General features: G+C 49.3%; 1 protein-coding gene across 1 annotated transcript in view; it reads right to left on the bottom strand.

The window, feature by feature from the left end:
• The window catches only part of PLA2G4E (phospholipase A2 group IVE), a 58,859-nt gene that overhangs the window by 13,631 nt on the left and 28,573 nt on the right, over positions 1 to 16,655 (bottom strand). Inside the window, 9 exon segments of the mRNA XM_016212303.2 lie at positions 1,581 to 1,618; positions 2,075 to 2,164; positions 2,262 to 2,422; positions 3,359 to 3,422; positions 4,107 to 4,149; positions 5,918 to 5,958; positions 6,925 to 7,056; positions 8,697 to 8,833; positions 14,095 to 14,167. Of these exon segments, the coding sequence (XP_016067789.2) occupies positions 1,581 to 1,618; positions 2,075 to 2,164; positions 2,262 to 2,422; positions 3,359 to 3,422; positions 4,107 to 4,149; positions 5,918 to 5,958; positions 6,925 to 7,056; positions 8,697 to 8,833; positions 14,095 to 14,167 (779 nt within the window).

The raw sequence follows: 16,655 nt of genomic DNA, 5'->3' as shown, positions 1-16,655 counted from the left end.
AGCAAGATCTGGAAGGTCCAGGAAGGCTTCCCCCAGGCACTTTCTATAGACCAAGGCCAGACATGGTGACAGGGGGCCCTGAGATCCTTCTGGCACTCTCCCTGGACAAGGCTCTACAGTAAGGGCTCTTCTGAGCCTGATATATCACAGGCCCATTCTCCTGGAGTTCACATTCTTCCTTATGCTCTTCCTGCTCCTGGAATAATAATCATCCTATGTGTGTGTGCAGTTGACAAAAACCCTTTACCTCCCTGATGTCACCATGTCACCCCCCAGGTCTGCAAGGCAGGTGGGGCAGAAGCTGCTGTAGTGTGACCAGCGCCTGCCCTCTTTGTATCACATTCCTGTCCTGAACAAGTCCAGGTTTCCAGCCTGGCATCCAAGACCCTACGTGATCTGTCCAACCTCACCTCCAGCTACTTCCTAGGACAGCCCATCGGCTCCCAGAGCTCAGGAGCACTTTTGGTGCTGAGCCTTCGCACAGGCCCTTGCCTTCACTGGACGCTTCCTTCCTCTGCCCACCTACGTCCCTGCATCCTCCAAGGCCCAGCCCCTCAGTGACTCCTTGCAGATGGACCTTGACAATTTCTTGGTTAGTGATCTGAGTCACTAACAAGGTCACACCTCCTTGATGGCAGGGCTGGGAGCTTTTCCCTCACATTCTTCCATGTCTACCATGGGGTGCAGATGCAGCTGTGAGAAAAATAACTCTTTCCTTGACCTCAACAGGCATGGATAACAGAGCAGTGATAATCAGAACACTCGATGATATTTGCTGAATATCACTTGCCAAACTCCCATTGGATCCTCAAAGCAACCAACAATGGTCAGTACTTTTGGTATTGCTCCAACTTACAGAGGAGAAAAACTAAGACTTAGAGGGGTTAAATATCCTAAGGGCAGAGGGATAATCAAATTGGAAATGGAAATTATGATCACTTGATTTTTGACAAGGGTGTCATGACAATTCAATAAAGAACAATCTTTTCCATAAAAATGCTGAGACAAATGGAAACCCACATGCAAAAGGATGAAGGTGAGTCCCTGTGTCACACTATATAAAAATTAACTCAAAATCAATCATAGACCTAACTATGAGAGAAACCACAAAACATTTGGAAGAAAACATGGGAATAAATTTTCATGACTTTGGATTAAGCAATGGTTTCTTAAATATGACAACAAAAGAACAAGAATAAAAGAAAAAAATAGATAAATTGGAAGTCACTAAAATTTAAAATGTCTATCCTTTAAAGGACACCATCAAGAATGTAAAAAGATAACCACCAGAATAAAATAAAATAGTTGCAAATCATATATCTGACAAGGGACCTGTATTCAGAATATACAAAGGACTCCTACAACTTAAAATAAAAGGCAAATCACCCACTTTAAAAATGAGCAAAGAATTTGAATAGACATTTCTCCAAAGAACATAAACAAATGGCCAATAAGCCCATGAAAAGATGCTCAGCATCATTAGGCATCAGGGAAATGCAAATCAAAACCACACTGAGACACCACCTCCCAGCCCCTAGGATGAACAGATCAGAGGGACAGTCAGAAAGAGGGTACTTTACCAGGGTGTAGACTTCACGTGTAATTCACAGTTCTCTCCCTGGAACATGAGAGAAAAACTTGTCAGGGGCGATGATTCAGAGCCAAGTGATCCCAACCAAAGAAATGCAGAGTTACCACACTATCCATTCCCTGACTTGACTCAGCTCACATGTGTGCACACATCCGTATGCTCACACGCACGCAGGCACGCACACACACTACATGCTTACACACAGGCATGCTCACATGCACACAGGCACACGCACACATGTCACACACATGCTCCATCCCACACCCTCTTCTGGGCATGACCCCTCATCGTCCTTAACTCGGCCTCCACACACTCTTTGGCTCCACACTGCAGCTCAGCATCTCCTACCCCACCGACTCCTCTATCTGCCTGAGAGACCCCGTGAGTTACCCTCCCCGCCCCGCCCCCAGGCTTTTCCCATATCCCTGCCGCAGCAGCTCCAGGCTAAGCCGCTCAGGCCCCTTCCCAGACCCAAGCCCTCACCGCAGGCAGGGTCACCGCCTGGCCATCAGTGATGCAATCCAGGGGCTGGTTGACAACGTTGTTCCTCTTGTGCGAGCCGCAGCAGCAAAGCTGGAAGGAGGGGTGGATCTGTGAGTGGGGGTGAGGGGCTCCCCTGGCAGCCCACCTGACCCAGTCGCCCACACCACCCCCTCATGCTGCCTTGTACCCCACAGCTCCCTTGGCTTCTGGCCATGTCTACGTGCATCCGGGACTGGAAATACTTGGGGTAGTGGAAGTAGGCAAGGTTTGGGCAGCAGGACTCCAGGCTCTGTGGGATGCGCTGGGTGTGCTCGAAGGACTCCGTCACTGTTACCAGGAGGTCCTTCCCTGGAAGAGAGGACAAGAGGACTGAGACCCCCCAAAAGCCTCTTACTTCCCCCATCCCAACTTGGCCCAGTAAAAAGCATAGCTGGAGGTGCCCAGGACAGGGGTTTAGAATTACCTGGGGCACTGGTTAAAATGCCCCAGAGAGTCTCATTCTGTAGGACAGGACCAGCCCAGGAGTCTGCATTCTAAAAGGCTTGCATGTGAGGCTGACAAATGAGGTCCCCAGAAAACCCTCTGAGATGCTGAGTCCTCCGGACTAGTCCTCCTGGGCTCTGCTTCTCCGGGAGGTGCCTCAAAGTCACCTCCTACTCAGTAAAAGCAGCCTTCACCATACCCCAAGTCTTGGGTGGTGGCCTCTTCCTACCTTCCTCACCCATGTCTGTGGGGCCACACTGCTCCCCTCTCTTGGGACAGGGCTGGAAGTCCTTGCATGGGAGCATGAGGTGGAACGATGAACTGGGGAGTCTTATGTTTGTGGATCTCTTAGGCCTCTGCCAGCTACCAAATGCTAGGACTCTATGAATTGTCATCTGGACAGAGGAAGGGCCCTCTGGGCCCTGGGCATTGTTAGTGCCCGCCCACCCCAGCGCTGACCACTGCACCTGGTCAGATCCAGCAAACCCCTGGTGTGGCAGGAGTAGGGTGCGGACCACTATGGGTAGCACTGTGCCACTGACCCCGACCCGGGGTGCTCGTCACACCTGGGAGGCTCTGAGGGTCATGCAGGTGCCTGAAAGAGCACGTTCCTTATAGAGGGGTGGGGGTGGGGTGATAGGGGTTCACAACCCCTGGTCGTGAGATGATCCGAAGGCACCTCCCACCAAGCTCTTGGCTCCTCAGCTGAGCCCAAGGCAGCCCTGGAACAGCCAGTTCTGGTGCTGGGAGGGTTGGGAAGCAGCCCTCCCCCCAGCAGGCAGAGGCAGCCAAAGGACCCACTTTTCCTATTCTTCCTCTGCCTTCTGGATTCTGCATGAACCTCCAGGCAGGAGACTTGTCGAGCCTGCAACAAAGAAGCCAGGGTCATCCCAAGCACAAGCCGTGCCCCACTCTGTGTGACCTACCTGGGAAGCTGGGGGCAGGGGGCGGAACTGCATTTTCTGAACCTAAGCAAGTCCTGTCACCTTACTCAGAGATCAAATATTTGAAAATGAAGATCTCCTGAAAAATCTGGGGCTCAGCTCTGTCAGGGCTCATGTTCTCAGTGCAGATCGGGGGTGAAACCCGAGGGAAACTTCCTCTTTGGGCTTTCAAAGAGAGTAACTTCCAATGGAATAGCCTTCTCAGGAAGCAGAGGTGGGTCAAACTCCTTTGCCACAAACTCCCAAAGACTGACTTTGGGGGAGAGATTTTGAATCCCGGGGTTTTCGATGCATCTAATTAAAATGGCTATATCAACAGCTGAATTATGAAACTCTTTCTAATACTGAACTTGTTCTCATAGAGAGATTGGGGTTGGGGGGAGATGGGACTGAGATTGATTCTGGGAGAAGGCTGCCTCCTAGTGGGCTTTTATTGGGGAGGTTCCCAGGAGGTATCATCTTGAGGGATATGGGATGCAGGGCCAGGGTGACTGATGTCCCAGCTACCCCAAGCTGGGCCTAATGTTCTCTCCCACAATCTGTTCTCCTGAGAGCAGCGGCCACATGTGGCCTCTGGAGTTACGGGAACCTGAAAGGACAATTACCACCAGCACGCCATTGGTGATGAGGGTCTCAGGTGGAGAGGGACTGGAAAACAAAATGAGAACTCTTGGTCAGTTATGTCACTTCTGATTTCGCACAAAGGTGACAAAAAGCCGAAACAGGGTCAATAATGAGATAGCAGAGCCTCCTGGTCCTCATGAAAAATATTGGCTTAAGAAACCTCAGGTATATAGATTGTCAAGGAGAAAACTGGCCTAACATTTTAAATAGAACGTCCAGAAAAAAATAGATTTACAGGTTAGAAGGAGTAGAAGAGGAGTTTCTTTTCTTTGTCCTTAAAGAATAACTGTTCTTTATGTCCAACCAGACGAAGCACAGCGTTATGAGGCTAAACAGGCTGCAGGAAAGCCCAGGCCACCACCTAGAGCAGATGTAAACAGTTTTGGTAGAGAAACTGACCCATTCTCTGTTCTGTGCTTTATTTCATTTATGCGTTTAAGAAACGGTTCTGACCCAGGCAGAAAGAGGCCTGGTGAACAAGAAATGTCCTTGTGTTATAAAGCCCAGAACATAAGTCTCCATGGTCACACTTAGCAGTTCACCTAAGCCCAAGATGACTGTGTCTTCAGATCAACTCTTAGTACCAATTTTGACATATTTCATGTTGCAAGCCACTTTCTAATTCAGCCAAGGATCCTCCCCCCCCCCCCCCCCCAATTCCTGTCAAATCAAGATCTGGAGAAGAGAGACCAGATTTTCTTTAATGTGAAACAAAATTGAATCTAAGTTGTCAATCAGCTGTTGATGGAAAATGAGGGACCTCAAATACAGTAATGCCTCAGTTAATGCCCTCAATAGGTTCTTGGGACTGCGGTGAAATGATGTGTAATAAAACCAATTTTAACACAGGCCAATAGAATTAAACAAGAGTTAAGTTCCTATATCATCTCATCATTATAACAAAATGACAAAAGATGTTGAGACATTATCTGAAGACTTGCTGGAGTTCCAAGAGCCCCTGGCAGAGAACTCTCTGAGTGGAATGTGACATGCCCTGTTGTTCTAGAACACTTCTCTTGTCTTCCCTGTCCCTGGCTGATCATAAATCCAGGGGCCTCAGCTCTGCCGGGGCTACAAAGAGGGGAACAGCCAGCTGCCCCATCACAAGGCACACTGTCATCCTGGGCCAGGCTTGTCCTCTTGGGCAGGGGACCTGCTGCCCTCCCTCACCACCCCTTCTCTTCCTTCTCTCTTTGTCCTCTTGTCCTTCCCGTCCTCCAGCTCTGTGGCCCATTTCCACTGGAGACCCCAGCACAGTCAGACCTCCAGGACCCTGGATCATTCTTCTAATTAAACATGATGAGAACCCCACATGTTGGGTCAGGGCCTCCCCCTCACTTGGTTCCAGAGTGGGCTGCAGGGGGGACAGGGAGCAGCCTCTGCTCTAGGCCAAGGTTTGGGGGAGTTTGTTCTAACAGTTCTGGGTCAAGCAAGAGACGCCTTGGTCCTGACCTCTTTCTCAGCCTGGCTTCAATAGGCCTGATCGCTGGTGGCAGGAATTCTTCCTACAGGCAACTCAGGAGTGCAGGGGAGCCAAGGGAGGGCAGTTGGCCAGAGTATTTGATCTTTAAAGCAATACTGATGCCAGTAGAACAGGATGAGTAGGAACGAGGCCCAGGCACCTACAGTATTTTAAATTTCCCAGTGATTCTAACATACAGTGAGGAGTCTGAGGTGAGTGCCAGGGGAGAGAGTGGAAGAGGACAAGATAGCAAAAAGCAGACCAGGCTCTAAAATACAACTCAGGGGGTCAGGACCCTGGGGGAGCCCTCAGGAGCTGGGGCCTACTCACCTCTCCTCCAGCAGGAACTCCACCTCCAGCTCCTCCATGCCCTGCAGGGGAGGAAGGGAAGCAGCTGTGAACTGTGAGCTGCCCCAGGAGCCTCTGAATCTGCCCCATCCTTCCCACGAAGCTGTCCTGCTAACATGGAGCTGCTCCTGGCCCTTCTTGTTCCCTCTGCCTCTTGCTGTCCCCAAGTCTTTGACATCAAGAACATCACTGACCACCCATGGGGCAGGGTATGGAGATGACCCCCAGTCCCAGCATGCAAACTCTTCTGCCCCAGAACATTTCCCTTTCATCTACCCCCATTACTCTCCTGCCCTCCCAAAGGGCTGTGCCAGGGGCAAGGAAGAGCTGCGATATTGCCCCCAGAAAGTTCAACTCTGAAGGGTAGGGGCCCCTTCCCTGCCTATCCCTTTACAGTGCTTACTGTGTAACTTCAGGCAAGTCATGACTCTCTGGACCTTAATTTTCCCACTGAAGTGTAAGCCAGGAGCGGGCAGGGATGCCAGTACCCTGACAGGTTCCCAGTGGGCATTCAAGCATTTGTTGAATGAGTGAATCTAGAATATCCCAGTCTTTTCCAGCTCTGACTTTCTCTGATTTGCAGATTTGCCCTCCTTTACTCTCCTCTGTCTTCTGTCCCCTGGGGATAGCCCAGCAGCAGGACACCAAGGAGAGGAACGGAGGAAACGGAATCAACACTATTGCATCTCCATTCTGTACTGTGACCAGTGCTAGGTGCCTTAGTCATGTTTTCCCATTTAAATCTCACAATGACCCTGTGCAATAGGTACTAATATCACCATTGTATAGACCAGGAAAAGAACTCAGAGGAATTAAATAATATCCACAAAGTCATAAAGCTAGTAAGCATTAGCACTGGGGTTTGAATCAGCAGTTATCTTTCTCTGACTTGGCTGTTACACAGAGAGGAGCCTGCGGAAAGGCCTCACGGGAATGACCAGATGCTCCTCTTGAGGCAGGAGGCTGAGGGGCTTGGCAGGTGCACTCACCTCTGGATTGAGTGGGAACTTCACATGGGTTTTCTTCCTGAAGCAGAGCTTTTTGAGGTCATAGAGAACTGTCAAAAGATGGTCATCTGGTGTCACTGTGTCTTCATCGCAGACGCTCAGCTCTAGCACATTCTAGGGGAGAAGGCAAGGTACAAGTCTGGTTACAATGGTTGCATCAACCCATTGACCCATTCCCAGGACAAGGGGCCTGACCTCAGTCCTAGCAAGGAGGTGGTCTGAGGGACAGGGACCAGTACAAAGGTCCCTGCTCAGGTGTGGGAGGCATTTGTAGGGAAATGGAATTAGAGAGGAAAGTGCCTACTCCATCCTTTCCAACTTTCTGAAGCCTTCCTGCCCATCTGCTCTGACTCCCCTATTGGATAATTTGGCAAGCTTGGCAAGAGCCTGTGAAGTGTGAGGGATTTCATTTTACCTGGAGGAAGGACAGAAGGGCAGAGCAAGCAAGACTCCTGCCAGGATATAGAATGTGCTCAGCACTGGGGCCCCAGGAGCTCAACACAGTCTCTGTGGTGTTAGAAAACCCAGATTAGAGAAGCTAACATCTTAACACTCCAGGGAAGTGATGTGCTAAAGATCATAGGCATTCTGATACTTGATGGGGTTAGGGTGAGGTGGTGGAACTTCATTCTTTGGCTCATCAGCTCCTAATGAGACCTCATGGAGGGTCCAAAGGCAGCATGTCAAGAGTTGAGCACCTACCCCATCATTTGACTGAACTCTGAGGTCAATGGTCTCAGGTGACATGGATTAACCTCTGGGGCCTCTTGTTCTAAGGATCCTGGGAGATGTAGGTAGAACCTGGGTTTGCTTTTTTGATCCCTATTTGGTGGGCATGAGGCGGTTCTGGGGGGTTGCAACTGAATGAGATCTGTTGACCTTGTAATTACTAGAAACCCAGGTATGTCCTAGAACCAACCCAATAGCCCCCTAGATCTTTAGACAAAGGAAGTTCAAATTCTGATTTCAAGATGGCCAGTTGAGCCCACATTGAAATCCTTTTCTTTGGCCAAAACCATGTATATGGTAGATATTTTAAAAACAATAAATGTAAAAAGTACTTGTCATGAACCAGAAATGGAAAAGCATGCCTAAACTATGAAAGCAGTAAACTGGATAGAGCTCCCATGTCTCAAGCATTCAGACAGTCAATGCTTCCATGAAGAGGCCAAATTTCTCCTAAGAAGCACTCTGCTGAGGCTGTCACAACTCAGGGTGTTCAAGGCAGAATTCTCCCGCAAGGAAATGTGAACTCGATTTAGAGTCCCCATATATCTGAATAAGACCAACATCATGAAATAAATCAACAAACGAAAGAACACACACCCAAGGAATTAGAAATAAAAAAGCAATCTAAAAAGAATTTAAGGTAGAGAAAGCCCTCTAGATGGAATTAGACTGGCTTGGAACCTAGTGATTAGAATAGATCTCCTCTTCTGTGTATTATCCTGCTTGGAGTATGTTCTGGAAGGTATTGGAAACACACTCTTTTTGGAGCAGGAGACACCCAGTTCCAGAAACAATTAGGTAGAAGGACAAGAGAGATAAGAAAGGAGGTGGAAGGATAAGCAGACTCAGAAAGACAAATATGAGACAGGCTGGAAGGAATGGGTGAATGGGAAGACAGGTCAATAGGGGGACAAGTAGGTAGAAAGACAAATGGGCATAAGGACACATAAGCAAAGAGGACAAGCAGGAAAGGAGGGGAATAGAAATGCAGGCAGGGCAGGCAGGTGCAGTCCTCCACATCTCACCTTCACTTGGCTCTGGATCTGGAAGTTGAAGCTTTCATTCCACTCTGGGTTTGGGCAGTTGGAGATGGTTCTAGTCCTCAGCTTCTCATGAGAAGCGGTGGGCAGCCAGAGGCTCACATAGCAGTCCGTCTGGCTCACTGTCCAATGAAGACAAGGGGGGGGGGGGGGAAGGGTGAAGTGCCAACCCAGGTCCAGAGAGGAGAGAGTACGGCGTCAGAAGGGAACTTCAGGCAAGTCGCTTCCAGAGCAAGAAGGCCTTGTCTTAGCTTCAGGTCCTCTCCTGACTCATGAGTCTGACTCTCCAGAGATTTTTGTCTCAGAACCCTGAGAAGGTCACAGACTGCAGGCTAAATGTTTCACAGAGGGGGACCCAGGTCTCACTGACTGTTCTCATGGACACAAATGGCCTTTGGCTCTTATTAGAAGCACCTGTGCCCAGACTGTTTTTCAGTCCTCATGGCTCAGTTGGTTGAGCATCCCATGCACCAAGAGGTTGCTGGTTCAGTTCCCGGTCAGGACACATGCCTGGGTTAGGGGCTCAATCCCCAGTAGGAGACAGGCAGCTGATCAATGTTTCTCTTTCATTGATGTTTTTGTCTTCTTCACCCTATCCCTTCCTCTCTCTCTCAAATCAATAAAAACTGTTTGTTTTTGTTGTTTTTTTTAAAGAAGCACCCTGGCTCCCTGGTTTGGGACAAGGCATAGCTGAACAGTGTTCTCTCTGCCAGGGAAAGATCTGGAGGATCATCCCCAAAAGGTCCAGTTTACCTCTTGCATTAACCCAAGGCACCAGGGAAACCAAAGTAGGGCTCAGCTCTTCCTCTGGGTTGAGGAGAAACAGGGATTAGAAGGGGTACCATCTGCTGTGAGTTACCTGTTCAGCAGGATCTAGGAGCAGGAACCACCATCTTCATATGACTCAGTGTCTCAACTGAACTTGCTGGGCTTTTCATACCTACACTTGTCTTCCAACATGAGGTGTGTGGCCCAAGAAACCCTCACTTCTGAAGCCATATACTTTTTTTGTTTGTTTGAAATGAACAACCCAAGTGTGCTGATGCTGGAGGTACTCTGGAGAAGGGACAAGGGCTGTGATTCCAATAGGTCCAGTCAAAGTGGAAGAAGGCCTCTCAGGTCTTTTGGTTGGAGCACCGGAAAGCATAAGGTGAAAAACAGCAACCCAGCCTGGCTCCCTCCTTCCCTTCTACACGGGAGGAGGGAGGAAGAGGTGCCATGACTGCCCTTGGCGCTCTCTTGGAGACATGCTGGGCTAATGCCCAGGGTTCATACCAGATACATTGAAAATGAGAAAAAGCAATAGTTTCCAGTGTCAGAGAGCCCTCTAGAAGGTGAAGCTGGTGTGGGCATGGGAGTCCTGTACTGCTAGGACTGATCCAAACTAGTTCATGATTGTTAATAACGTCCTGTGAGAGTGGAACCAGAAGTGTACCCCAGAATGACTTATTCCTACATTGCCACTACACTGAGAACTTTACCAGAGTTAATAACCAGGGGTTGCATCACAAGCATCCCTAGCTTCTGATTTTATCCTCAATGTCTGGTTAATCTCTGAGGGCTTATCATTCAGTGAACTGGAATTCACAGCCCTCCTCCCATTGAATAAAGGTGAGATGACACTGTCCTTTACATGTCATAATCATCATTTAATCCAGACACAAAGAATGACCGAAACTCAACAGGATTTTTTAAAAAATGACCTCATCATTCCCATCATCCCCTCTGAGCCCAACCTGGTATCCTCATCGCTGACTCAGCTGTCCAGGCCAGACACCAAGTATTGTCCTTGATTCTTGTATTGAGTCGATTTAACTCCTTTGGTCTCTCCAGCCCGCCCACTCTCCTTTCTTGCACTGCCACAGATACATGCATACAACATGTGTATGCTCACACAGATGCACACATGTGCTCACGCTTGTGCGAGACTCCAGACAAACCCAATCACTTGTAGGTCTCAGGAGGTGTCATACTGTTTTGTCATTCCTTCTGTCTAGATTACCCTTCTCTTCCACTTTCACCTCACCCTTCCCTTGTGTAGCCCCTCTAGGTTTAAGAAGGAACCTCCTCTGGAAGCCTTCCCTGAGCCCCGAGTATGGGCCAGGTGCCCCTCTTCGCCCAGAGCCCTGTGCTCTTCTGGCAGAGCGCCGGCTAGCACTGCACCCTGAACACAGGCAGGCCAGGAAAACCATGCGTTAGCACTTACGAGATATTTGTTGAGTAAATGAATGAATGTAAAAGCCCAACTTCCTGCTATTGGGCTATATCGGTACCTGAGAAATTCCGGGCTGAGTCACTGCAACAGGTAAGCGAGCTGGCGTGTCTAATCCCTCTGCCCACAGGGAGACTCCCTAGGGCCTGCTCAGTCCTCCTGGACCCCTCCTGTGGCTTTTTCTGGACACTGACCCTTCTCTTGGACCTGTAACATTCTCCGTGGTCTGCCTCCTGTACACTAGAAGCTGACAGGCAGCAACCTCACCAACTCCACACCTGTTTGCTTAACACAATATAATAGACCCTATAAAGGCTCCTTTCCCCCTAAAAGCCCTTCCCTATCATCAGCCCATGCCTAAAATTCTCCCATTAAACCTATAAATAAAACCTCAGTATTTTGGGCCTGGAAGAGACAGGGCTGATCAGACACCCACACTTGACACATTAGTTTGTTTTTCAGTCCTTATAAGGAGAGCTGTTCCCACCTCCACCTCCAAAAGTTGGGAAAAGGGAGAATGCAGCCCAAAGAAGGGGTAATCCTGGGGAGGGAGGGATGATGGAGGAAATCCGGTCGGGCTCAGGTGGCAATCTGGGGCAGGTGTCATTAGCTGATTGCAAGGACAGTGACAGTGTGTTTGTAATGAAGAATAATGTTTAAACAACGGTGACCCAATTCTGAGGATTTCAGGGACTGCAGGGGATTTCCTAGGCATAGATAGGTGACAGAAGGCTTGGTCATCTGAATGACGTGTATCTTTTCCTGAAAGGGGGTGGCAAAAATGACTCAACGATCTCTACAGGTGCTGGGAACACAGTCTCCCTAATACCTCTACAAACACCTGCCTCACATCCCTTGGGGTGCTGGTTTGCATTTTAATTTATTTTCCCAAGAATAATAAAAGCATTTGACAGCTGGAAGGTTTCTGGGCAGACTCCCTCCCAGTTCTGGCCCAGGTCTGGGCGGCACACTCCCTGACCAGGGGTGTTGTCCCTCAATCTCATCTCTTTCAGGCTCCTTGAACTGTTGGAAACAGACATATACTAAAGCTGAGCGAGAGAGGAATGTGCTTTTGATCCAAGTCAGAAGGGAGTGATTTGGGGAAAGGGTAACCAGGGCCTGGAAGGCATCAGGTTAGTCTCAAGCCTCACCAGACAAGGCAGCAAGAGCCCAGCCTATGACAACTGCGGAGACAAGATACAGTGACTGGACTGGCACTCCCAAACACCATGCATGCCCCTAACCCTATTTCTCAAGGGAAAGGAAAAAAACTAAACAACGAGGGGTGCTCAAAGGGGACTAGGTACCCTCAAAAGGCAGTCTGGGTGCCAAGGCTCATGTGGGGAAGGGGGAAGTGATGGAGCCAAACTTCAGCCCATTTCTCTGGCTGTCTGCGCCTCCATCCCACTACCTCTGGTGAGGGGTGTGGCAGGGAGAAGACAGAAAGGCCAGGCAGGGGTGGGACAGACATACCTGGGGAGGAGTGGATGCTGCCTGGAACTGCTCCTGCTGGAATGGGCTCTGGGCACTCCTTGGTGATCCAGGGGACTTGGTTTGAATCTTGCCTGATCCCTTTGCTTTTTCTATGGCTTCCTCCCTTCTCCACCCTCTACACTCTTCCCTGCACTACAGCTTCCCAGCAAGTGTCTCAGCCGCTCCCCACCTTCGCTCCTGCATAATCTGCATAGGATCCCTGGGGAGGTCATACAGTCCCTTCCTCGAGAACTCTGGTGCCCCATCACTTAGATCTGACCTCTCCCCTGCCTGCCTGCCTGCCTGCCTGCCTGCCTGGCTTCTTCTCCGTCTACCACTAGCGCCAGCCTCCTTCTCCTGGCTTGTTCCCTCTACTCCCCAGCTCTCCAGACCTGGGATTGAGCACTTTCACTAACCCTCATCTGCAAAATGGGCCTCACAGCACAAACCTCAGGTTGTTGGGAAGATCAAATGGTGTTTGGACGGCTGGCCCTAGCTGGCCCTCAGCAGGTGCGTGGGGATACACTCCTCTCTCTCCTTCAGGATGGTCCCTCCCCAGCCTGGGCTCCATGGGCCTCTGGATGCTCACAGCCTGCCCCTCTCAGACTCAGGCCCCCAGTGCAGCCTTCCTTAGCTACTCGCAGTTTTCAGTGTCCTCCTCTGAATTTTAATTCTGTACTGACAAGATTAGAATGTCATATTCTATGACTATCTATAACCACTTTGGGCAGAGATGTCTCCCCTTGTTAAAAAGTATACTCAATATCATGGCTCTGTGCATTCTCTGCCCCTCTGAGTTGAATCCCAAGGCAGTGGAAGTATAATGAAGCTTTGGGGAACCCTGGTGGCTGTTGGGCCATTCCAGTGAGTGGGGACACCCCCTCAGCAGTGGGGCCTTACCACTGAGCTTTCCCATCCTTGAGGGCCAAGCTTTCTCTCTGGATGGGGGAAGATGAGGAAAGCATAGGGAGGGGCTTTTGGTTCTCCTGGTCTCTTGAAATGTGACCCCAAAGCCAGGTATGGGGGGAGCATCCTGCCCACCCAGGTGCTGTCTTTCCTTCCTGAAGCCAAAGACTGCCCTGGGCCCCCATGGCCTAGGTATGCTGCAGGGGCTGGGATGAAGGGAAAGTTTAGGCTGCAAGAAAACACTGTATAAATAGCCCTGGTGAGTCAAGCCACTCCATGAGGCTGAACTGCAGAACTGAGGGCTATGGGGCTTCTGGCATGGTCCCTAGAACCCAATATGAGATCCAGTTCCTGAGAAGGAGCACTGGGACTAGGCCAGCAGCTGGCTCCATGATGTCTGAGGGCCTCTCCTTTCCTTCACCAAACAACCCCTAAACTCATGCAGAAGCAAGGATTGCCCATGTGGGAGAAGCTGGAGCTCCTGGAAATGGATACTAGGGAGAGGGCAGTGGGAGGAGAGAGTGAGGTGAACAGTGCCTTTGGACACAGGCAGATGCCAGGGCACCACGGTAGTGCCAAGGTTACAGCTAGAGGGAGGGGCCTGCAAATCAGTATAAACCCCAAAGGCTGAAATACAATCTGAATGTAAAACACACACCACACACACACACACATACACACACGTGCGTGCACGCATACATACACACACACCTGACCATTTCTTCAGCCAGGGCCTGTCTCCATCCAGGCCCCAGCAGAGAAGGAGGAGGGCAGGGAGAGGAAGATACTCACGCCTGTCAGCCTGCCGGACGTTTTTCATCCGAATGACCCTCACGGTTAGCAGGTAGCATGGAGATAGCCCCTCCTGTGGATTAAGAAGACAGTGGGCTTACTATCCAGGCAATGATGGCAGGTGGCCATGGCGGAGAGGGCAGCTCAAGCTGGCCACAGGCTCCTAGTGCCTGGACTCAAGAACCTCCCCACAGTCAAGCCGCATTTCGGGGCCCTGAAGGACTTTCTAGTCTCCAGGGGACCCCAGGTACGAAGGTGAGGGGTTTCTTCCTAACCACACTCTGAGCCACCACACTCTGGAAGAGGGACAGCTTCATGCCTGTTCCTGACTTTCCTGTTTGAACCTCGGGATTTGAAGCCCTTTCCCTGAAAGTTTTACCCAGGCCTAGATGAGTCTTTTTTCTAGTTCATTCCCAGCCCATGCCCACGGCAGATGCCACTGGAATCCTCCAACTCACCAAATGACAGTATTTATAGAGGCCTCTGAACTACAACCTTTACACATCACGAAGTCCACTCTATGTTGCTAAAATCACCTTACATCTTTTTAAGAGGATGCGATTCTTCTCTTTTAAAAATAATATTGGGGTTTGGGAAAAACAAAAGTATGAAGAAAGAGAGTCCCCATAATCTTACCACTAAAAAATGATCATTATTATCATTAAAAATTTTTTTAAAAATTTAAAAAATATACCTTTGTTGATTTCAGAGAGAGGAAGGGAAAGGGAGAGACAGAAATCAATGTTGAGAGAGTCATTGATCAGCTGCCTCCTGCAGGCTCCCCACTGGGGATCAAGCCCGCAACCCGGGCATGTGCCCTGACTGGGAATCGAACCATGATCCCCTGGATCCTAGGCCAATGCTCAACCACTTAGCCATGGCTGGCCGGGCTAAAAATTTTTTTAATATTATAACTATTTTATTTTCAACTCAGACTGTCCAAGGATATCTCGTCAGCCTTGGCTATTATCAGAGATGATAATATTTGTAATAGCAGCATCTATTGAATATTTACTATTTGTCAGACACTTTTCTTCATTTCTAATCCTCATCAGACCTTTGTAATAGAGATGTTGACATATTTTTTTTAAAAACTGAGATATAACTGACATATAACACTGTACTAGTTTTAGGTGTATAACATAATGATTTGATATATAGATAGATATCTATATATTACAATACGATCACCACAATAAGTTCAATTAACATCCATGACCACACATAGTTACAATATTTTTTACTTGTCATGAGAACTGTTATCATTTTGATGCCGGTTCTTCCAGCCTCTTCTGGGGCTTAATTCTAGCCAGCAACAATAGAATGATGACTGGGAAGGCTGTTGCTTAGATACGTAAGCAGGTAGATATATAAGTCAATCTTAGGGTCTCTTCTTCCTCTCTCCCCAACAGCTGCCTCCAAGTTAGAATAAAAGCCAATCTGACAGTAATCTATAGTTTAAGGATTCCTGTGGTGAGATTAACTCTGAAATATTGAAAATCTTCATAGTCAATAACTTGCTCTAACAGGATTCTGTTTTGAGCTTTGTAACTCGGGCCAAAGGCCACACAGACCACTTCTCTTCTGGTTTTAGAAATATGGCTGTGGCCCCCGGCCAGACCCGCTCTGGGTGCAGTGGGTTCCTTACTTCTCACTTGCACCTGGGCAAAGTGGTATCATAGTCTGATCTGGTGAGGAAGGAGGAGTCAGCTTTCACCCAGGAGAGTAGTTCTGGCAAAGCCTGTTCCCACTGGCCCACTTTCTCAGAGGGCAACTAGAGGCCTCCAAGTGGGGAGCCACCCAAGACTTCAGCCAGGCAGGGGTCAGTCCTCAGGGACATTTCATAGTGTCAAGGGGCTCTGAACTCACAGCCCTGGTCCTCTTGGCCATCACTACCCTTCTCCTGACTCCAGGAGGGGCTGCCCTTGGCCCTGCCCAGCTCTCTTGTGTCTTCTCTGGAAGGAAGCGAGCTTTTGCAGTTTCCCAGAGGACATCACCTGAGGTCTCCCTGCCTTCCAGGAAGAGATCCCTATTGCCATCTACCCTGACAGCTTCCAATGATGCTGACCATTTCTTTCTACTCTAACTCAGCAACAATAACATCAGCGACCACCCTCTGAGTGTCTGCCATCTGTTACGTGTTGTGTATGTAATGTCTACATTTTGTCTTGCTCAAACCCTACACACACCATGAAGCAGTTATTATTAGCTTCACTGCACAAATGGAGAATCTGAGCTTAAGTCTGGACTTCAGGCCCTCGCCTAGAATCAGAGGAGCCCAAGTTTGAATCCAGTTCTAATTCTCATAACCACGAGTATCCTGCCACCTCACCTGAAAGTGGCCCTTGGCAAACACGAAGACAGGTGCTACTTGCCTTCATCTCCTCTTCCTTCGTCTTTTGCTCTTTTTTTTTTTAATCCTCACCTGAGGATATTTTTTCCATTGCTTTTCAGAGAGAGTGGAGGGGAGAGAGAGAGGAGAGAGAGAGGAGAGAGAGAGACACAGATGTGAGAGAGGCACACTGATGGGTTGCCTCTCGCTTGCGCACCAGGGCCAGGGA

This window comes from Miniopterus natalensis, chromosome 1 (assembly GCF_054644295.1).
Source record: "Miniopterus natalensis isolate mMinNat1 chromosome 1, mMinNat1.hap1, whole genome shotgun sequence".
NCBI classification, from domain to species: domain Eukaryota; kingdom Metazoa; phylum Chordata; class Mammalia; order Chiroptera; family Miniopteridae; genus Miniopterus; species Miniopterus natalensis.
The sequence above is the reverse complement of the archived record's forward strand: the minus strand, read 5'-3'. Positions and strand labels throughout refer to the sequence as shown.